This window comes from Cyrtonyx montezumae, unplaced genomic scaffold, assembly GCF_038088225.1.
Source record: "Cyrtonyx montezumae isolate F1298 unplaced genomic scaffold, pur_monq_1.0 scaffold_8, whole genome shotgun sequence".
In the NCBI taxonomy this organism is placed as follows: domain Eukaryota; kingdom Metazoa; phylum Chordata; class Aves; order Galliformes; family Odontophoridae; genus Cyrtonyx; species Cyrtonyx montezumae.
Window position 1 is genome coordinate 106,149,741 of NW_027072089.1, and position 24,530 is coordinate 106,174,270.

The 24,530-nt window shown below is 38.6% G+C and overlaps 1 protein-coding gene across 3 annotated transcripts in view; it reads right to left on the reverse strand.

Moving 5' to 3' along the window:
- Positions 1-11,954: 11,954 nt before the first annotated feature.
- The window catches only part of LRRC3B (leucine rich repeat containing 3B), a 43,190-nt gene continuing 30,614 nt past the window's right edge, over positions 11,955-24,530 (reverse strand). For all 3 annotated transcript variants that reach the window (XM_065751738.1, XM_065751739.1, XM_065751740.1), the window contains exon 2: positions 11,955-13,527. In XM_065751738.1, the coding sequence (XP_065607810.1) occupies positions 12,585-13,364 (780 nt within the window). In that variant the 5' untranslated portion in view covers positions 13,365-13,527 and the 3' untranslated portion in view covers positions 11,955-12,584. The remainder of the gene's footprint in view (positions 13,528-24,530) is intronic.

The following is a 24,530-nucleotide window of genomic DNA, read 5'->3' on the forward strand; positions in this document are numbered from 1 at the left end:
GCTTTTATTGTTTAAAGGAATACTGCTTTGGTTTCTGTCTTTTACCTTCTTCATGAACAGACATTTCTAAACTTAGGATCCTTATTAAGAAGATCCTAAAGGAACATTTCTCAAGACAAGTTCTTAATCTCCCAGACTTCCAGAACAATCTGAATAATCAAGCTCTGAGTCTTCTCATTAAGGCTAGATTTATAAAATCTTAATCAAATTGTTGATTGAGACTTTGTAAATCTGGTCTTAATTCAGATACTTAAGATCTGGGACACAGATCCGCTGGGAACTTTGGGAAATTTAAAAAAATTAAAGCAGCAGACGAAGCCTGTACACCAAATATTTCTTCCACTGTAGCTGATATGAGACAACATACATATTATATACGGAGCTTGTCTCCCTCATCTATGTGGTGGATAAATTACAGCTGCTCTGTAGAAAATGGATGAATAGAATAAAGCTAAAATCTTCCTGTTTTCATCTTACTTTTACCTTAGGCCTATCTGAAATACCTTGAATGTAGTCTTTCAGTCTTCCCCAGCCTTCATAAAGGGTACATCAAGAATATTTGAACTCTTACGACTCCTTGAAGAAGCAAGACAGTTATTAAAGACTTTAAGTTCTCTTCTGTCTGATGTTAGTCACTGAGAAGAATTACATGCTACCCTAGTTTGAGTTAAAGACTTTTTCTAGACTCTTACTTAACATCATCTCAGTTAGCTTTTGCAATTCAACACTTCACTATTTTTCCAGACACTGTAAACTTTTGCAGTTCTTCAGTTTCAAAAGTGAAAAACAGGCAAGGGAGAAGGAAAATAAAACTGAGCCATCTGTTTCCTGAACACCTCTCTAGGCATCCTCCATACATCTTTTCCTTTGCAGTGACCTTTACCAAGTTATATTTGTCTAAAAGTTGAGCCACAGTCCTGTATTTCATCTGGATGTTCACAGTCCTTGTTGATTTCACGCACCCCAGCAGACAGGTATCAAATCTATAGCATTCATGTTTAAGAATGATAAGGTCCAGGGAGAGACAGGCAGCAGGTGACAATGGCCTGTATTTATAGTCCTTGATTATATTTCATGGAATTATAGTGATAACAGCTCTGGGGAAATTCTTATTTCCTTGACAATGATAAGGATCAAAGGTAGAGTTGGCAACTGTACCTTAAAGAAGTTATGTATGCCTGCAAAACAAAGTCATTTTAAAATGCAGAATGATTGCTTGTAAACTATTCCTCTGTAAAAACCCTCATAGCAAAAGACATAATACTGGAGTTATAATCACTAGAGATAATTCACCTCTGGTTCAAAAGATCAGTTTTTAAGTTGAGCCAAAGCGCGATACTTCTATTTTAAAGTTGTGTAGTTCTTTTAAATCTTGTTAGATTAATAAGGTACCTTAAAAGTGCTAGGGAGTTATGTCTTGAGTCAACTGAAGAACACTTTGCCTTTTAGCGTGAAAGGCACAGCACACCAATTTTAGAAACTTGCTAATCAGACTCTGTTCACTAACAACTAACGTGAACTGTAAAAAAGATGTCAGGGAAGATTTAGCTGTAACAACATGCTAGGAGGGGGTGAGAGAGTAAGAAACTGGGAGAAAAATATTGTAAAATACAATTGAGTACAAGCCATTTTGGAATCACAAGATACACCTCACCCTGCCAAGTACAAATCTACTCACATGCACATAAGCATATATATGTATGTACATTCAGGTAGATTAACTACTCGCCTGTCAGCTTTCCAAAGGATAAATCAATAGCAAAACTACTATGGTCATTATAGACCTTCTAATAGGCATATTAGATATATAGTCTTCTCTCTTTGCAGCATGCTACCATGCTTTTACAAGAAGGAGCAGAGATCTGGGACTTCTATCTGTCACTGGTACTTTGTTGTTAGATTATAAATGCTGTGCGCTAGCCTTCCTTAACTGGCCTTGCAGTACAACAGATGACATTTTAAATATTGTACTGATTCCTCTAGGAAAAAAAATACAACAACAAACCAACAACACAGAGAAGCCCTATTGGCCTTCACAGCCTTTGGGAAAGTCACTGGAGCACTGCTGCCTTTAAGTTGGGAAAAGAGTTCACATAGATGCTCCTTGTCCTTCTGAGGACCGATGAAAGTGTATGACTTTTCAATATTCACTGAAGATCATAATTATAATGAGATTCTCTTTGTTACCTACCAAGCCTTTAAGCTTTCATCATTTGAGGGGAAGCAGAAGTCTCTATTATTGTTCTATTTAGCTGATCATTAAAGCTTATGCTGAAAGAAGCTTGTGCCAACCCGAGCCCTCGTATCAGTATAAATACAACTGAAACAGAACAACAGCTTCACACCAGCTAAGCCAAAAATTCCTCCATTTCTTTCATGCTTGGTGAAGATGCTAGCAGTTAGAAATGTGTTCTGTAAGAGGACTTTTCCTATGATAATGAGAATATCCTTTGATTTTAGTGGAACTACATTAAAATTCTGTACTTGAGGATCTGACCCTCCATTCTTTTTCCTTTCATCCAGGAAAGCAGCATAGAAAGGGCAAGTGGTCTCCCTTTTTAAAGAATATCTGAAGAAGGGAGAAGCATGAAAAGGACGATTTGATTTATACAGCCTGCTCCCTCCATCACTACATCTCTGCATTTCCAAAGACATGTATAGCTCATTTAAATGTCCTCATATAGGAGAGCAGAACAGGGACATTATTTACAAGTCACTGCCTGGAAAGGGAAATATCTCTCTTCTTCAGAGTCAATGAAGGCCAGGAAGGGATGAGCCAAGCCTCAGCCAAGAGGCCGCAGCGGCAACGTGGTTGGGTCTGACTGACTCAGCAGCCACCTTAGAGGCTGGTACGTCATCCTCACCACTCTGTACACTGGCAACTAGCTTTGCAGTGGCTATAAGCAGGTTTGAAAGAGGGATATCTCCTACTGACCCAGATTCCCATGCCAAGGAGGCCTCAGAACCTGCAGTTGGTAGAAACTCCCTGGCTGGGTTGGACTGGGCAACTATCTCTTTCATGGGGAGCATGAGCTTCCCTATAAGCACAGCCTTGCTCCCAAACAGAAACAATGGCAGTGGTGTTATGGGAGGTAGAAAACAAGTCACAGCATCAGCAAGTTTTCCTGAATGAAAAATCCTGACAGAGAGCATTCTTACCAGGTATCCCTTCCCTCTCTGTAGAGCTGGACTTCTTGCATATGCACAGCACCAGGTTACAGGGCTGCTCTGGCTTTTCCAGTCATTCTCCTAACTGCTTCCACCTATTCAGTTCTTCCTTCATCCATACCAGCTGCTCCTTTCTCCCTGGGAGCACAGGGACCAGAATCCCACCAAACCTCACTCTGCCTACTGCTTGACTACTCCATTCTCACAGAAGATGAAGTCTGTGCATGGAAATGCACACTGTCTGGCAAACAAGTGGATAGGTTGCCATACCCATGTTGCCATTACAGGACACGAAGAACCCCCTGATTACAACTGTCAGACATACAAGGTTGCTCAGAGGCAGGTGCCCCATGTTTGGCCATGGAGGACATGGCTTACTCCTTATCCTGGGGAAGTGGCCCCAAGCAAAAGCAGCTTGGCAGGCTCAGACTTGACACAGAACATGCAGCAGTTACATGCGCCTTCATTATGGCAGTGATAGGTAACCATTTAATTACTGTGCTTTCATTTTTACAGAAGTTCCAGTGTTAGGCTGCTAACACAACATTTAAAAGAATCAAGAACCTTTTGTATCAATATTGGAGTAGCTCCCAGTCATGGTGAGTACACTCTGTCCTTCCCCCCACTCCTACAAGCTTCTGGATAGCTTCCCTGGGACACTGCTATCACCCATGTTTGTCATCTGCATATGACTAATTAAAACACAAGGCTTTTTGATTCCCACTCTCCTACCAGCAGCACCCGGCTGGGTCAAATGAGGCTGTGCCCATGCCAGCACACACACGTGTCAGACAGGAGGCTGGAAGGGCTGAAGAGCATGGCAGGATCCAAAGCAGTTCTCCACTAAGAACTGGTTTCAAACCAGGTCCATTGGGAACGGCTTCATCAGGCATGCAGTGGCAGGTGCTACTGACCTACTCTCCAACTTGTCAGCCGGTCATGCTGCACCTCTCATAGGCACCTTTTCAGTTTGTACTTAAAAGCTGCTTCCAGGTTATGATCCACTCAACATCTGCAGCAGAAAATGAATGCTGCCAGACACCTAGTGACCACAGAACGTGTGCTCAGTCACCACCCATACACCTCTATCAGCTACAGTTGACTGCTGCACCTTTAGTTACTGCCACGCTTCATTACAACAAATCTACTGGCATCATAAGGGAAAGCACTATAGCACTGTTTAAAGACTTGCGTGCAGGATTTTCCAAATGTAAAGTGAATTTTACTTAATCATTGCATCTCTGTGGGTTTTCAGCAAAAACAGCTCAGCTATGAAAGACTCACTTTTCTCAGCCCAAACGATCTGTTCTCTTCGTTAAGCATGGCTTCTATTTACTGAGGCTGTCAGGGGTCAGAAAGGAAATGTGTGTAAGGTCTCCTCAGGTCCACAGTTATGTACTATCGTGTTTCTAATTGAGGTAATTTCCATGAATGACCTTTCTTCCACCCCCTCAGTAAAGCCAGAAAATTCAGAGCTTGTTTCTTCCAAGACAACTTTTTGCTCACCTCTGTAGTGCTGTTCATGTAGGACACAGTGGTGCAGAACAGCAGTAATTGGGGAAAAATACTGGAATACAAGCTTTTAACCAATGAGGGTAGTTATTTTCCAGAAGCCTGCTGACTCTAGCAATTTTGCTAAAAAGCAACTCTGTGACTGATGCTGACTGAACGCATTACTGGTAGCCAATAACCTGCAGCCAACCTGCTTAAATACCATCCTTTATGTACAGGCTGAGAAAGCCCACTACTATATCCATTCACTTCCAGATTCCAGAGAGGTCTATGTACAGCCAGATGCAATATGGTTCCATCTGTATTTTATCACACAAGCAATCTAAAGTAAAGACATTGCTATTGACCACCAGCTTAATGTGGTCCCTCACTGTCACTACAAAGTCTGAAGGTGTACCACTGCAAAATGCTGTAATACCATTATTTAGAGGTAAATCCACATTAACACCTGAAGTATGATCACTCCTTGCACTCTCTATCAATAATTCATTTACTGGAGAAATGCTGATCCCACTGAAGACAATGGCAAAACTCCTGCTATCTTATATGCAGCCCAGAGTGCATTGCTGGATTTGGGAAAGAAGTCTGCTGACAAAGCTCCATGTCAAGTTAGGCCATAAATTTTGGTACATCACAATGCTAGAACCTGAAACATAAATTTATTATATAAAAATTATTTTCAGCATTACAATTTGCATCTGGTATGATGCTTTCAAATATACGTAGAGAGCTGTCACAGTTATTGAAGAGAAATAAGTGTTTCAAGGTACTTCAGAGCTTGTCTTTTGAAAGACTACCTTCATACCTCACCCAGCCCTTCTAAAAAGTTGATCTTTTTCTTTACTGAAGAACTTCAGAAATAATAAACTGTACTTTGTTCATGTATTGATCAGCCATTTTATGTAAAAAAAATCATTCTGTAGACAGATATCCCATTATCTTTGCAAAAACCCTACTATATTCATCACTTCAAGTATCTTGTAAAAACCATGAGAAAAGAGCAGAACTATTCCCAGTGAAGACACCATTAATAGCAATAGGAAAAAAAATTGATAAGTGAAAAGGACAGTTTAAATGTAAGGATTTATGAAAGGTACTTTAGAACATTATTCAGTAAGAACGACTGTACTAAACAACAGTGACTGCACACAGGTAAGAGCAGGAGGTTTTTTATTCTGTAACAGCAACCAAGTCTTCCTGTAGCTCCTGAAATAAGATAACAAAAAAGATGAGTGGGTTCTCCCTCATACAGCCATATTAGGAATACAAATGTTAGTATCTACCTGAGAATCTGAAATCTCTCCAGCAGAATCTTAATTCAACAGCTCTTTTCTTTTGCAACTATATTTAATTAACAGGGCACAGAAGTATTGTCTAGAGCTTATTTGTTACACTCACAGTTCTTTCTTCAGCCAATGCGATATGCTTCCGTCTTCTCTATTGCCAACAGCTCCATTTATAAAAGTCTTTGCAGAAAGTGAATGTTAATCTGGCTTAGGTAGAGAAATGAAAAATTGGTAAACCATGAAATGCAGTGTTGAGCACAAAGCTAATCCTCAAAGAAATGAGAATGGGTGGTTTTTTGTTAATTTTTTTTAACTTGTACAGTGGTTTTTTTTGTTTGTTTTTGTTTTTTTTTAATCAAGCTTTGATTTATGAAGAGGACTTGAAAATTCTGGAGTTTCTTTTTTTTCATGCCTAGATTTCCTTTTTCTTCTTTATATTAAAAACTTTCACAGCACATCTGCATAAGAACAAAGTTTTGCAGCCATACCTATGTAAGTAAAATTATAATTTTATGTATGATGTTATATATATTCCTGTGAACACAGACATACAAATGGACCTTAGTGAAGACAAAATTTAACTAATATGTTAAAATACATTTGCCTTTTTAATGCTGATAGGTTAGGTTTGCCTTCAAAGATCTATTTTTTGTAAATGAAGAGAGAGAGCCAAAAAAGGCTGTGAATATGAGACAAAGACTAATAATTTCAAGGGATAGAGATATCTAAACAGACTGTTCAACATATGGATTTTTTATTTTTTTCACCTCAATGGCCAGTTTATCCTGCCACTAACAGACTTCTAAAATGGATTCGTCTTTATGAATTCTGCATGCAAACTGCCCCACAGAACCAGCAATATGATCAGAACGAGCATTTGAAACCTCAAAACAGCATTAAGAATAATACAGATGTTTGAATTCCCAAATATTTGACAGTTTCTCAAGTTTCCCTCCAATAGGGAAAGCTTAAAGCCATCAATTTTTCATTCTGGAGCTTATGCCAGCTTTAGCAGCTGTATTCATATTCACAACCATCTAAAGAAAACTCCTTCAAGGGGCATAGTTATCTCCTAGGAGAAAAACATTGCCAAACACACTGCAGTGCCAAAAACCTACTCATTAATAAGTACAGAAGGGAGAACAGATCCAGGGATATTAGTCACGTTTCTACTCTCCAGCCTTTACAAACAGGACTGAGCTAAAAGTCATTACATCATTCACTCATCCATTTTTCTTTCTAGAAAATTGTATCACTTTCTGTAAGCCAGAAGGAAAACAAAGGATTGTTCAAAAAGGTTGGTAACAGCTCTATTTTGTAACTGATGGGTTCAACTAAGGATTTAGGAAGAGAGGAGGATGAGCCAGTCAGACTGTTTTCTTTCTTGTTGTGTGCAGGTAGTGCTGAGTCTACAGAAGGCATGGTGTGCTTGGCTCAGAAGCAGCACCAATCACCTCTCCAATCAACAAAGCAACCTGCTTCATGGAAACAGGGCAGTGAAAACATTCAAGACTTTTTATCTACATGTATACATGGGGAAACATTGAAGAATTTGAGAAACCTATATGGATGAACTGCACGCATGCATACTCACATATGTTTCAGGTGCACAAAACACACACTTCACAGATTGACATGGAATGGCATCTGCAATCTGTATTTGATGCTTATTGCTTTCACTCTTAAGATTAACTGACTTGTATTCTAATCAGTACTGAAGATGCCCAGGTATTTCTCCATCATTTTGAAGAAATCATACTTTCACTGTATCATCACACCTGTAAAAACAGACAGTGATGATAGGATTTCTATGTGAAAAAAAAAATAAAAATACAAAGCTTTAGTGTCTTATGAAGACCTTACAGGGAAATTCTTTTTTGAATGGAACTGAAGGTCATGCATAGAAATATCATTAAAGTGCAGACCAGGGTCTTTCTGAGCTGCTAATTGTACCTACTACAATATTAGCAGTCTCAAATAACTTTGGCCATTTTCATGAGTTTAGGGAATCCCATCTTCGAATATTTGTTCTCACTACAGCATCCCGTGCTTTATCACTTCAATGCATGTGCTGTAACAAAATATGTATTTTTTCAAAAGCACCTGAGAAATGCTACAAAACAGAGATAAATCCTTCTGAAGTTAATTTCTGTGTTCTGTTCCATGTTGATGGTTGGACTAGATAAACCTACTAGTATTTCCAACTGTAATGATTCTATGATTCTACCATCCCATTCTCTCTCATCTGACTCCATGCTGAAGAGACTCTTTTTGATCTCTTCTCCTATGGAAACCACCTCATATTCTTGATGATCTTACTGCCTTTATCCACATCTGTAGCTCCAGATCACAGATCTATGGAGATGAGAGGAACTTGAAATGAAAGCAATGTTCCTAAAGTAGGTTTCCCAGGATTTTATGCAGTGGTTTGTAGCACTGTTCAATTATTATGCTGGCTGGTCTATTTCTCTTGTAATAATTCCTGGTGTTTATCATTGAAAGTCTTCTTCCATAACATTTGTTCAAACTACCCAAACTGCTCCTTCAGTAACCAGATCTTGGATCTTACTAAGACATGATTCCCTTTTCTGGTGTGCTTGGAAAGAAAAGTTCTTTATTGGTTTGTTTGTTACCTTGCCTTTATATCTAACCTTATCACAATTTATGCCCCACTTCCACTTTTCTCCTTCAGATTTCACTCCTACAATTTAACGAGTATGTTTTTAATTCCCGAGAGTCTCATTTACTCCTGTTCAGCAATGCTAGCTTCTTTTTCCAAGTGTAGAAGTAGAATGACACTCTTTCTAATTGATTTAGATTTACGTTGCTACTAAGCATCACACAGAAACAAGCTGCAAGACTCCATGACACCATTAAGCATTTTAGCCTACAACTAATCCTTTTACTTAACCTTTCAAATTGAGAAACACTGTGGTGGATATTCAGCGGCAACTCTTTACTAGAACAGAACTCTTGTATTTTCTCACTGGTTTTCCCATGACCATATGCTGCATATGTAACTGTAGTGCCTCAGTAGCACTGCAATTCTATGTAGTTAGTTTGTTCCTTCAGAGGGGATCATGAGAACAAACACTGAATGTATGAACAAATCTATAAAAGAGCTTCTGCATACTCACAAAAATGCACATAGAAAAAAGGTGCTGAGACTGAAAATCACTTTCCTAAGCAATGCATACTAAAAAGATCTTCTGTCTGTCAAGAACCTGTTTCTCCTCAAAATGACTGGTCAACATGTCCACTCACTAATGCTGTTTCCTCCTTCCTGCTTTGGACTCATCCAGACTTACCTGTAATAAAATCTGCCCTTTGATGAGGAGTCCACAGCAGCACTGAGCACAGTGGAAACTGCCACAGGGATGTCTGCCCTGAAAGTTATGGCAGTGCTGATGCAAAATGTTGCTACTGAAGAATCATAAAGGCTGGAAAGACCTCTAAGAGCATATAGTCCAACCATCAACTTGGAATAGAACATAAAAAATAACTTCAGAAGTTATAACCACCATACCACTAAACCATGTCCCTCAGTGCCACATCTGTCTGTTTCTTGAACACTTCCAGAAACTTTATCATTTCCCTGGTCAGACTGCTGCAGTACTCCATCACTCATTCTGAGAAGAAATTTTTCCTAATATCCAACCTGAACTTCCCCTTGTGTTAACTTAGTCTCTTGTCCTTTCGCTGCTACTTCACAGAAGCCACTTCAAACATAATATATTTTAATAACGAAGGTATTTTTACCTAATCCCATATAAAACTGAGAATAGAATAAAAACAAATATTAAGTAAATATATAAAATATGAGAGTAAAATATGAGTCTAAATAATACAGCCCAAATGCACCATCACTTTTCTTATCCACAGAGCATAACAACAGTACAAAATCAGCAGAGAAAAATCAGAATTAGTTTTAAGGAGAAGGATCAAGCTGAGTGAGGTATCTTGAATCATTTAGAAACAAAAACTAGGATTTTTTTATTTTAGATCAAGACAGTGAAATCAATCACATTTAAGCTGTTGAGCTCTAGCCCTGCTTTTTCTATTAGTCACTGAGTTATGCATTTCCCTCTTTATTTTCTGTCATATACAATCTCTCGTGACTATGGAAACATCCAGTTCCTATCATCTGTATTTATGTGCTAAGATATCACAGCTACAAACATACTGATTTACTCGATTTTGAGTGAAACTATTTTGGAATATCATTCCTTAAAGTATCACACCATCAGAGCTTAAAAAGTTTTTGCCATGGACTTCAAAGAGCACACGGTAATTCAATGCAGAAAGGTGAGCAGTAAACATGATAAAAACAAGTATCTTCTTTGTCTAAAGGTTTCTACTTTTTCTGCTTCTTTTCACTGAAGTAAACAAATGTAACTCAAATACTTGAGTTGTCGTGAATACTAGCACCACCAAAACAACATAGCTGAGGCACAGTGATTTAATTCTTTTCCCTCTTCAGCTAAATTCAGCTTGAGGAGTTTGCATCTACTGGATGTCAGAGCACTTTGTTGATTCTTAGATTTTAAGCAGAGATTTCACTACTGGCTTTGAAAGAAAAAAAGTGTGAAGAGATGTTTGATAGGGAATCTACTACAGAAAATCAATATACCCAGAGAACTGATATGAAATCAGCCTTTGTGAGCCATTCTACAGAGTACAGCTGAACTGGGTTTAAATTGGTTTTGGTCAGGATTTATAGCACCTGTAGTCATTAGCTCACCCTGTGCAAAACAGTACTGTCCAGAACTGTCCTTATGGATTGTGTAAAAGGGTGGAAAAAATGGAAAAACTAAGAATAAATTATTTTGCTGTCTTTGTCAGTTTGGGGGAAGAGTGTTGTTTGCTTACATTTTAAACAATCCCTGCTTGAAATCAAATTTCAAAACCTACAAGTGGCGGACTCTCAAGAATTTTGTATATGTTACTATTTAAGTCACTTCGTCCAAATTTTCTGGAGAAATTGCTGTACTTAGTTGTGAACAAAGAGCACTGAATTCCGGATCAAGTTATCACCTCCTGTTTACTCTCTTCCTTTAGTTATTTCTCCTCCTTTTTCCAGAATGAATACACCAGCTAACACCCAAAAAACCACTTCAGCAGCATTGCAATAGAAGCAATACAAATTTTATCCTGAAGGTAATTTTAAAGAAAATAATAGAACTATTCAATGAGTGAACTTGATTCCACCTATAGACGCCTTACAAGTGTGTGTATGTGTGTTTGTCTTCACACAGAGATGTCCTGTTGGGCATGGTTTGGTACACTGGCTGTACAGTACAACGTTTTATCTGATCTCTTCAGACTCACATTTGTATTTACCCCAGCTGCTTTGGCTCCTGGAAGAGGTCAGGCAGAGTTCAATGCATTTGTGCAGCAGTGGAAAATTTGCTAAGATAGAGCCTGAAAAATGGATCATATAAAACGCAAATTTAACAAGATGCATTACCACTGGCCTGCTTCCCTCAGAAAAAATGAAAAAGAGGAGGAAAAAAAGTCCCTATTGTCTCAGTGCTTTGTAACAAATTTTAAAAGTGATATTTTTTTGTCCATGTTCTTGAAGGAAATAAGATCAACAACCACGTGACCTCTAAAATGTAAAAGATTGTACTTTTAGCAGAAACAATTGCTTGTAACTTTGCTAAGCTTTAATCCATAAAATAATATAAAATATTTTGTCTAACACACAACAGAACATGCTCAGACTCTATCTTCATTTCCTTTATTCAAATTTTTAAAAAGATGAAACCACTTGGAGTTTTGAGGCCATATACAAGTTTTAAAAACTAATGTTATCTATTTTTTTTCCATCGCTATCAATCCTTCAGTTTGAACAGCATGAGTAAGTTTGCTTTTGCCGTTTTGCTGTCTTCCCTAGTCCTCAGGACACCTACTTGAAGCTTGTGGGTGCATGACAAAAACTATCCCCATTTCCCCACTTACCTCTCATCATAAAATGTTGCTTTTTCATTGTGGTCACTCCTCAGCACTGCCAAAACACCCTCCAGGATCCTACACAATTTTCCATCCATTTCTCCTGAACTCAAGCACTCTGCTATCCCCCTTTCGTGTCCCTCTCCTATCACAAGAAGTAACCCAAAAAGTCAGCTGCCATTCACCAGGTCTTCATGCTGTGCCCTGGGGAGAGAAGCATCTTTTGGGAGCTCCCTGCTCTCATACCTTTCATAGCTCCCTTTATCATCATTCTCATCCTCCATCTCACAAGCACTGATCATTTCCCAGAATACTCTGGCACCATACAGGTTTCTGATCAAGAAATTACTCTGTTTTACATGGTTCAAATTTACGCTTTTATTTGTTTTTTCTTAAATTAAAAAAATAAATTTCATTATTAAATAGTGGAATGGGTCTAAACTAAGGTTTACATATTAATTCACTTGCTTTAGAATACCAGAGAAACAATTAGAGTATACTGCCCAGACAAAACTCTCTGTTAGAAAGCTCAACAGTGGTGTAATTCAGTTAAACGGGGGGGAAAAAAAGTCTTAATGTTTACAATGAATGTCGGAAGTAAAACTCTGCTGTTAGTGCCATCCAAATCTAGTTTCCATCGCAAAGGCAGTCATTGTATTTGGAATACTATACCACAGTGCTAATGTCATCGGCTTCATCTGGTTTCTTTTGCCTGCTTGGCAGGGATTTCAAGTATTCAAGGTGCCTTCTCGCATCCTCCTGATTTTGCCGGACATAATAAACCACGTATGAGATCACCATGGTGAACCAGCCAAACATAGTGACCAGCATGGCGTAATCGGTAGTCTTTTTGGGAAGGTTACAGAGGTCAGCATCACTGGCAGCATTGAGGAATGGTCTCCCAGCATGTTCATCCAGCACAGAGGTCTTGCAGATGACGTTGTTGGCTGTCTCATGGTTGACGGCCATACTCCTCAATACTTGCTGCAGTGTGCAGTCGCAGTGCCATGGGTTGTTTGCAATCCTGGCTCTGGCCTTTAAGTTGTTGAAAGCATTTTTGTGCACACTTTGAATGCGGTTGTCGGACAAATCCAGAGTCTGCAAAGTTTCTGCCACCCCTTTAAAGGCATGTTCATCTATAAATTCAATCCCGTTTTTTGATAAATTGAGGACTCTCAGTTGGTGCAAATCCTTAAAAATTTCATTAGGGATAGATGTTATCTGATTGGAGTCCAAATAAAGTAAGACTGTTTCTGCTGGAAGATCTCTTGGTATCTCCTTGAGGTTTGCATTGCTACAGCTGACGTTTAAACCTCCAGAGTGAGAACAGAGGCAGCCTTTTGGGCACATACTGGCAGAATGAAAGCACAGTATCATGAGGACAAAACTTTGTAAGAGTAGACACATGGAGAGGGAACGAGTTAACCACAGGTCTACCAAATGCATGCTGGGGTGTCAGCATAATCACACGACCATTTCTCATTCAGCCAACAGTGGTGGGAAAAGGATTGGCAAAGATGAAGTGTGGCTTCATTTTCTTCATCAGGATTAGTAAAAATTGACTAACATGTAGACTTCCTCATGGTCGATATGCTTCTTAAAAACACACCTGCAAAGAGGAAGAAAAGTTCCTTATACCATAAACTCCAATCCCAATTCTTTTTTTTTTTTTTTCTAGGAAATACAATAAAGTAAAAGTGAGAGCCAACACCACAACACCAAATAAACTATCTATTATCCTATCAGTGCAGCAGAGCATTTATTCAGGTACCTCCTATTAGCATTAATCTGAGTTTAGTACATAAATCCCTGGGACATTTTTAGGAGGATAGACTACACTCAGTACAAATTGCACTGTTTTAGGCTTTAATAGTTATTAGAGGAGCCACTTTTTTTTAAACTAGACTTTCCTAAAACATCCATAAAAACAAATCACATTTTCCCTCACTAATGCAGGAGACGCATTAGCAGGAATTAGGATTTGGATTTCCAGAAACAGTGACAGGTAAGTGAAGCATCAGTGGTGGTTAATGTGAACTTATCTCAAAATAATTTATGTTATTTTTGGTCCAAATCAAAGTATCCCAGCAAGGAAGTACTTTATCAGTAACAACAACAACAAATCATTGAGCCAAATAATATTGGAAGACACCACAAACATTCATCATTGCCTTGTTGTCCATTTCTTTTTTGCTTTCGCACACTGTACCTCTCAGTATTTTGTGAGCTACTGTTGAGACCCACAGAAATAACTTATACAACTAGTTTCTTGAAAATTTTCTTTATGTTTAAGACAGAGAGAAAGAAATAAAGGTAGCAGTTGCCAAAACCTCTCAGCCTCCCCACACCAAATAAACCTCACACAAATCTATGTGCAAGCTAAACAAAAAAAAGTTATTCATGGCATGCAGTTTGCTAATAGAACACATGAAAAATATTATTTCCTCTCCCCTTGCAAGTTGGCTTAAAAATAGTAGATATCCAGAAGCTTTTCCATTTTCCTCTTTAATTGGAACACAAATACAGAAGTCAGAAATGCTGACCTATAAGGTTTCAAAGACAACCTCATTTATTTTTTCCCCTATTATGGTAAACTACAAATTTCTAACCACTACAGGTCCATTTGTTTTCATGCACATGCACCCTCTGTCTTCGTAGCAGCTTGGATATTTGCAGCCTTCAGGTTGTATTTACATATAAATGATTTTTTTTTTCCAACACGCAGTGTAGTCTGCTGAACAACAAAATCCCTGCAGGGAGGATGTGTGTGATTCTACAGGAAAAAGAAGAAATTGTACTGCAATCATATTTGCTTGCAGAATTCACATAGTAACTGCAGTTTCTGGCATATCATGGTAATATGAATTAAATCATGGACTACTTCAAACCCACACTGCAATTTTTATTTAACCCTTCTGAATGACTGTCAGAATGTCAGTAGCCCTACAGGAAAAAACATCTTAAGAGTAAGTATATTATGTGCGGCTACTTCTTTTCTATGGCTTGGGAGTTGAAAAAGCCCACATCTCATTGCAACTTCCTGTATCACTACTACTTATAAGTTCATAAGTTCATAAGTTCATAAGGTTGGAAAGGACCTATAAGATCATCTAGTCCAACCATCCTCCTATCACTATCTCTACCCAACTACTAAATTAAGTCCTTTAGCAACTTAACTTTAACTTGTCAGCTACTGATCAAGAGAGAGATTGTACAAGAACATAAACAGCAAGCTTGTGTTTGGGCTCTGTAGCATGAAGGTCTTCTACCATGAAGTTTCTTTCTTTTCTTAAATAAAAAGTAAGTTAGCACTTTATCTTGCAGAGTTAACCCTAGCAATGAAAAAGCATTACAAAGGGAAGTAAACTGAACGCGAAGAGGAAAGGGAGGTGATGCAGCATCTCCACAATCAGCAGAGAATCCATATGAAACAGGCCACGTGTGAAAAAAGACCATTGCGCCGGGTGCCATTTCACCCTAAAGCTCTTTGGTCACTGCAGCAGCACAAAATCAGATCAGACAGAAATCTGCTACAGAAGGAGACAAGCTACAGAAGTTGTTTTATCCCAGCCTGCCCAAAAGTGCTAAGTACTTGCTAAAATGTGCAGCCCATTCAGAGGCCAAGCTGGAGGGGGTGGCAGTTCGCTCTGGCAACTTAGTGCTGGCAATCTGCTTCTCCCTCCCACAGCCCGGGATGCTGCAGCAAGAAGGGCTGTCCCCAGGTTAAACAGCCACATATTTTCTTTTCCCTTCATGTTTACGGGTCGCACTATGGTGCTGCACCAAGAGAGTAGAAGAGTAGTCCAACTCACCATCACAGAAGTAGTAGTCATCACCTCATCACTTTCTACTTGTACACAGTGGCTTTCCACTAGTGATACTGGAGTCCTACTGCTGGCACAGACTGAGGTAAAAGAGCAAAGTGCTGCAGTCATCTCAGATGCTTAACTGCAGTGGCATAAAAATCCTGCTGTTTTCACCAGATTGTGAGGATTAAGCATCATATTTGCTTTCTTACAGGCTAAAAAAATGAAGACTATGAGACACTGATGAGAAAAATCACCCAAATTACAGTATTTTAACACTCTACATCTCTCTACATCTATACTAGCACCTTTATTAGCATAAGATAGTATCAGTGGCATAGTTATGAATGTATCAGAACTAGCTTTATGAACTTCGAAGACTTTGATCATTATTAGTCCCTAGATAGCTGGACATCAGAAATGTAACATTAACATCTCTGCTAATGCTACCAGACTTAAGCTTTTCTGCATAACAATGTTCATTAATATTATGAAAGTGTGGGAAAACATTCGTGCACCAACCTAAAATTACACCATGAATCCTACTGAGCCCTCCGCAGCATAGCCATGGACCAAATGTAATGTGTCAAAGAAGAAAATGTGGGATGTCTTCAGCAGACAAGTGAAGCTCTTTTTCTTTAACATATTAATGTGTTTAGAGTGGAAGGAGTAGGATCATTACAGACTAAGCAGGAAAATGTTTAATGAAGCAATGCCTCTTCATAAGAGAATACTGACTAAATGGGTAAAGAGGGAGAAAAACTCCTACTGTTTTAAGTTGTTAAAAAGAGCAAATACAAGTTTAAACCCATAATTAACAATCCAGTCAACAAAAAACTTCACTGAGCAAGAATAAAGCTCAGCACTTTCTCAGTAAATTAACTGGAAACAATCCAATGAGATTGAGCATCAGTCAAGGGAAACAGAGCTTTTTAAACTTCCACAATCAGAACATCTTATCCCATATCTGTGGTGTGAGTTACACTAACAAATCCATACCAAACTCATCCCTTACTGTCAGCCATCCTAGCACCTGCAACGAATGAAATGAGAACTACAATATGACCTTTAGCAATGCCAAAAGGAAGGTTTTTTGACTTCCGGAGCATCTATCACATTTTCTCAGCCTGGAATGCGTTAATAAAGAAGAAGGGAATGGAGGTTGGAATAAAGACAAAAGACCCACAGAAGACCAGAAAACTAAAGACTACAAAAAGCAAATGGAAGACATAGAATTAAAACGAACATATGAGTTAGTTGGAAATCTGTAAATAAATAAACACTGAAAAATAAATTATCAAGTAAAGGCACAGGAAAAATCACAGCAATGCTTAAGCATGGATAACAGCATGGCATAGAAATACATTTTGTGTACCTTTCTAAAATAGAAGTAGACACATAGAAAACCTAACATATAAGTCAAATACTGCAGGGCAATAAAACTTCACAGTGCAGATGACACAAGAGAACTTTTTACAGCCTTGCCATTTTAACTGTTTTTTTTGGTGCTCCCTCATGGCCATTCATTCTGTACAAGCATCCAGCAATGTGGGAAAATGTGTTTTCCTTGAGGATTTCAAGATGTGTACATTTGATTTTAATACATGGTGAGTGTTCAACCAAATCTCCACGTCACATTCTTGCAGATGCTTGCCTTTCAGGCAAGCAAAGTGTATAAATGTATCCTGGCATCTGAGTGTTTAGCAACTATGATTCTACAAATTCAGGTATTTAATTAGTAACTCCTCCCCACATAAAATGCAGTGAGGTAAAGAAGAATTAGTGATATTAGCTATCTATCTGGAAATAAGGGCCTGCAAACTTAGCCAAGTCATACAGGAAGACCATGACAAGATTACTTTCAATATAGTTTATGCCATTGTGTTCAGAGCGAGATATAGGAAATCCTATAAACATCACAGAGAACAGCATAAAAGTGACACTGAAACAGAGTTTTTGTTTATGACAGTGCTAAGACCACAAAAGGCATAATAAGACATCATATATATTGCTAAAGATGGCTCATCACATCAATTTGACTGATAACCGATCGGGACAGCTGCACCTGCCCCTTGGACTCATAACCCAAGAACAAGAGAATGCAGCCATGTCAATGTGAAACATACGAACCCAGTATAAGTTTTTATCCTTTGGGTGCAATCGCCCCAGGTATTGCACATGACTACAAAGGTATGACAGGACAAGGGTATGACACAAAATGAGTTACAAAAGAAAAACAAAAGGCAGAAGCATTCCCAGTGTGAGAAAAGAGACTGCAACGCTGCCCCAAAAACATGAGTGATACTAGGGTCCACTACCAGAGTACTGGGTTCTCTGGGAAGATGGGGAAGGCAAAGGAGCAAGGCAAACTTATGGAGTCAACTCTGGGAGCACAGTATGAAAGGTAGAGCATAGCTGTCAGCCACTTGCAGATTTTTATGTGACTTCTAGGGTCAGAAAGTCTGGCTACAAAGGGTTTTCACTGCTAATCTCTTATGCCAAGAGAGTTCCATCTCAGATGTGACTATCTGCAGATTCCATAAACTAGATTATGTCCTCTTTGGCATTTGAGCAACTGCACCATCTTAGTTGTGAGCCAAGAAGGATGAATGGCACACGTCTGACTGTGAAGGAAATTCAGTGAAAGCATTTTCTCTATCAGTTATGTACTGGACTAATCTCTCTTCCTATCTTCAAAACCAGATTCCCTGGTGAAAAATACTGCCTCTCTCATCCTAGTAATGTCACTCAGGTCAGTGCCAACCAGATATGCTCAGCATCTGGGGCTAGCTTGTAGTTGTTGCTACTGAAAGTGCCAAGATTAGAGAGGAATTTCTTGTTGCTGGAGTTTATATGTTTAAACCAGAAAGTAAGAATGGGAAGAGGAAAAAGACAGAAGCCAGCCAAGCAACCCTGGGAGGTGGCCCATTGGTTGTGTAATGATTGCACTCAATCTGTTTGATCTGATGCTTTCGAGCTCCAGAAGGAACAGTGTGGAAGAATTAGAAAGTAGGCAAGCCTTTTCTACAGACCTCTTCTCTTAGTTATCCATTAAAGCAAACTTGAACTTTGAATAAATATTAAAATTTTACAACTAAAAATCCATTAAAGGATTGTAACACTGTAACAAGATCACTGTTTTACCTCTATTCCAGTCAAGATATTGATATATCTGAGATATTTTACACTTTTGAATGATCTGACACTGTTACAACAGTTTTCTTTAACACACTGACTTTTTTGGTCTATAGAAAAGACATGCTCATTGATAGATCCAGTCTCTTACTTCTCCATTAAAATGAGACTTAAATTTGACATACTGAATGCCTTTGTTTAAATAAGGTTTATCAAACTATCCTCTGTCAAAACAAATGCTCTTTTTAATGAATTGTTTTTCCTCAACTCATCTTCCTATGACACCAGTGTGTTTCTTACAGAACATGCACAAACCAGCCTTACTGTCCACATCTCAAGACTGTATTTTATGTCTTTGTATTCCTTTTTCTCTTTGTATAGACATACACTAGCTTATATCCAAAAATTTTACCTTGCAATTAGTATTAACAAGACAGCCATAAGCTGGAGGCTGCAGGTTAAGATTCAGAGGTGAGTTCCCCAACCAAGCAGTTCAGTTTGCTGAAGAACTAAGGATGTAACAGTTTTACCCAATTTTACTGAAAACAAAGATATTTGCAAACAAGGCCTGTGTACACTGTGAGACATCCTGCCTGGCTACTCCCAAGTACAGAGCTAGAAAGCAAGAATAGGTACGAGCTGAAGTTGAGCAGGAGCCACAGGACAGCAGCAAACCAGAGAGATGCCAAGAGCTGCCCACAAGGTGCCAGGTGATCTAAATTCCCCAAAGACTGTCTCTGGCATGGGAAGACTTTCGGTATCTCAGAGTGTGCCACAATGAAATTCTAAAGCAGTAACAGAAAAATGAAGAGAAGCCAACAGCAAATGAGGTGGTGAAAGGGGGTGCAAAAGATCACCGATTCAGTGAATAATTGAAATGTCATGATTAATCAGTGTGAGCCTGAACTTCAATTTCATAATGGATTCATTATCTAATGAAACACCAAATGTACTGAAACTATAATATTCTCCTTCAAGACAGAATTTGGAATGCACATCGATATTTTCTTCCCCAAAGTTTTCCAGTATAGAAATCTTTCTAACAGCTGCTTATGGCAAGATGTTTCTTGTGGCAGGAGCAAATAGCATAGGTACAAGTTTATAGATCTTACAGCTCTGAATACTCTCTCTTAACAATTACAGAATGATAAAATAGTTAAGGAAAGCCAAAATAACATTTTAAGCTATAATTACTTTCTGATTGTGAGATCACCAAATGTATTACTCTTTATTATAGATTAACAGCTTACTTAATTATACTGTGTGGGTAAATGAATCAGCACTTTGAGATTGATGGGTTGGGTTCACAGTAAAAATGTATTTGACTTTTCTCCCTTTTCATCTCAAGTCAAAATTATTTTATAACTCTGCTGATAAATAATTATGTGAAGCTTAGCAGATATAAGAACAGATCAGTGACAGAAGAAAATATTAGCAATTATCTCCTATCCTCCTTATGATGCTTTTCTTTTGGAAGTCTTCTGTGGCATAATATTCCTTGGAATCAAATTTGATATACTTGATGGAAATTAAAGGAACAGCTGTCAGGGATCCTCTTAGCCTTAACAAAAACTGAATGCATTCTTACTCTTCCACCGATAAAATCCCTTGCTTGAACACTTAATGCTGCACACTTTCCTCAGTTTCTACCTGCATCCTCTTCAGATGACTCAGACTACAAAAACTCTCATCCCTTCCCTGAGCAATGTGCTGCTAGGAAGTATAAACAACATTCTGATTGATTATCTATGCCGTTTGAAAAAGGAACCAAAACATTACATACACTTGTAGTGCATGTGTAGCAGCAACATGAAGTGAGTGAAAAATGAAAAGGGTAAGATATAAGCTGAATATCATCAACTGCTGAACATCGTCCATCTTTGTATTTGCAAGAAATCAGCTGATGATCTACAAAAGAATGAACAAAGGCTCAAGATATGCCACTCACTCTTCAGCAAACACTTCTGTAAAATGGATTTGTTTTACCACTATATCAGTACACGAAGAACTATAATACAGATGATTAACGGAAATGGTCCACCACAGATGGTCTGATGTGTTCTCCAAAGCCATATAATTTGTTTCTAGACTAATTACTCTTGTGCACTGGATTCAAAATGATTTTTAGCATTTAAGATCATATTCTATCCACTCTTTTGGGTTTTCTGTGACATCGTTAAAACTATTCTGTTCTAGTAAGAAAACCTGTTCCAAAAGTAGCTAAGGCAACACTCCAAATGATTTAAACTAGGAAAAAAATTTCTGAAGCATTGTAATGACATGAAACACAAATATTTCATCTTCTCCAGGTAATACTCAGAATAAAGTAAATTCTCAGAATAAAGTCTATTCAAAGCATGGGTATGAACCGAAAGCACAGGTGTTTTCATGGACAGGCAATGCAGTAGGCTTTCAACAAAACTGATAGAATCCAATGGAAAATCTTTTCAAAACAGACGGTCAGTTTCACAGTATTTGCTGATCCATTTTCTTCCATCTTATAAAAGAATATGATCAAAGAGAAAAAGTTCCACGCCCTGACTCTATCCAGGTCATGATACATGCTCCTTCAACTCAATTCCGCAGTACCATACCAGAGAAAATATCTTGATCTCATGATAATTACACTGATCACCTCAATGATTACCAGCATAATCAGTGACAAGTCTTGCAATTTAATCTTGATAACTGCATCTGGTGACTGCAGATGGTGCCCTTGTCCAAATGAAAATCTCATTCTTATTTTACACACTGTAACAAAGAAATGTTATCAGAAACTTACAGGCCTTCAATGTACCACCTTGCAAAGATAAGCAAGATACAGACCATCTCGAGACTCTTCTTCTACTTTTAAGAGTACTTATCTGTTTTCTGTAAACAGCTATCTTCAGGCTCATTTAGAGGTTCATCCAAACATTCCTGCAGCTTACCAGACAGTGGGAAGAGAGAAGCTGTAATTAGGCTGGGGAACTGTGCTGATAATAAAGTCAGCAAGGCAGAAATAAGCATGCAAACCTGAAGGGACCATTCAGCAAGGAACATGCTAGGAGCTCTGTAAAGTTGACAACAGTTGCACGAAGCAGCCAGCAAGACAGCTGCTGGCTGCTGATACCCAGGCACTGGGGAGCCCTAGAAGAAATAAGATGTGTTACAGACTCCAAAATAAGACAGTGAAGGGAGGAGGAGAATGAAGCAGAGCATGACTAAAAGTTGCTTCTCTTTGCCATAGAACAGGCTCCTAGGAACTGCTACGGGTCACTGAAGATGAAACCACATCTAGGGTCTCATCTTCAGCGGTAGGCAAGACACCTCAAAAAGAAATAAAGATGTGTGCAAAGATAGTGCCACAGAGACAGTTCAGCATCCACTTTCACGTATTTTATTGTTAACTGAGACCTGTGCTACCTTGATGTGTTAAACCACAGGGAACCAAGGCTGTTTCCTTCCATGCACAACTGCCCTGTGTCAAAAATAGAGAGCAATAACCTATGGCACTAGGAATTTGTAAGGAAAGAAGCCAGGACAGTAAAAGCTATTACTAAAATCAAGCATTCTGATTAACATCCTCAAGATGAGACTACAAATAAAAGAAACACGCTTCCAGAGCAATTATTCTGGAAGAAAATAATCTGGAAGCAGGGGTAAGAAACCACAAACTAAATTAGCTGCAGGGGACAGTGCTTTAGAAGAACACCACAGCAGCTATTTATTCAGCTCCTTGTGCTTTGAAATGTGCTGGGTGTATAATAACAGGACCTCTGTGAGGCTTTCAAAAGTAGACAATCTCATTAAAAAAAAATTAAAATGTGTAGCATTTTTATATAGAGAAATCCTGTAGTGTTTGAAATTCAAAATTACAAATTCTTCAAGTGCAGGTTAAATACTGCAATACCGCAATGTTTTATCACCAAAAGTAAAATAGTTAATTTCAACAAATTTCAGAAAATTGCAAAAGAGTGTAATTATGGAATAATAATGATCAATAAACAATTAAGCAGCTTTGAGATGACACTGAAATGACCTTCTGGAATCAAGTGACATGCTGAGTTAACTACAAGCCATTTGGGCTTGCTGAAGAAACAGTTTGATCGGTGATGCTGGGTTTGCTGGGTCAGTGGTTATTCAGCTGGCACAGTACTGACTTGCAAAGAGAGCAAAGAGCACATCTGCAGCAATGCATAAATATATACTTCATGATACTGCACTGAAGATGTCAAAGTGTCATAAACGGCTGCCATATCAAACCACCCACCACCAAAACCACATCCTCACTTTTAATATTTTAATCCACGAACAGCTTCAAATAACTATCATTTCTTTTTCATCAGCTTGCCAGAGAAGCACATCTTTTTTCTTTCAATGCAATAGTACCAGGCTAATAATAGATTTCTATATTTAGCTATCATTACAGCTGTACAAGCTGAACGTGCAACAGTCTAGAAGAGTTAGAAACTGAGGTTTTGCATTTCTTTGAGAACAAGGGTAGCAGCTTCCCATTAGGACCCAGAGCTTTTAGTGCTGCTGGCTGCTGTCAGCATTAGAGCCCAAGGAAAAGGCCAGCTCGCACACAACCTCCACAGCTGCATTTCAGCTGAGGATCTCCCAGGCAGGTAAAATCTAGTAGTGGAAAGCTTCAATGCCATTTGTTCTGGCAGCATTTCCCTAATTAAGAGTTTAAGGACAGATGGAGCCATTAGATCATCTAATCTGACTCTCTGCCTACCCTATGACGTGCTGTTTTACCAGTAAACTCCATATTGAGCCCAATAATTTAGGTCAGGCCAGAGCACGACCATACTGAGGAGACTGCCATGTGCACCTCTTGCATCAGATGAACTTGTACCATCCCACGCTAGGTGGTAATAGGATGCCTTCTACAGAGACTTCAGCCGGAAAACTCACTTCCACCAGCACCCACCGTAATAGCTAAACACACTTTTCCATCAAGAAATTCATCTAGCTGATACATCTGCTCCACCAAGACATAGACAGTAAGCAAGAATAATAAAGATTAAAAACAAAAAAGGCTATATTAAAAGATTCTGTTATGCTGCTCATCAGAAACATTTGATTGTTACTACTTGTCTCCAGATGAGAACAGGAATCTCTGCTTATTTTTTTAATGTGCTGGTGAGTTACCTTAGGCCCTCAACTACCGTTAAAGTACTCAGCAGATGTGTTCCACCTAAGCAAGAATCAGGATGTATTCCATCCAAAATGACTACCCCAAGGCTTCCTAGGAAGTCAGGTAGAATTCTTTCATTTTTTAAAACCATGTAGTTTTTGTGTTGTTTCTTTTTTAAGCCATAAAAAACATACAGTTCACATTTCTCTTCTGAGGATGTATGATCATAGAAAGTTGATATTACAGCTTGACACAGGAGGCTGAAATATTCTAAGAGTTCTCTGACCCTTACTCAGCAAAATATTGAGCCTGGATGCAACCCAGCGAGCCTTCAGTGTTCAGGGGGCTGAAATAAAAGTTGTTTATCAACAATTGCTGAATAATAGGAACAGCTCTAAAGAGAAAATGGATTGCCATTTCTCAGTGGAAATAAACACTAGCCTTTATCAGACTTGAAATCTAACTGTGCTAAAAAAACAAAACCAAGACACGGCTGCTCAATACTGTGTGAGATTTTCTACTTAGTCTTCAGTTGTTCTTCCCAAG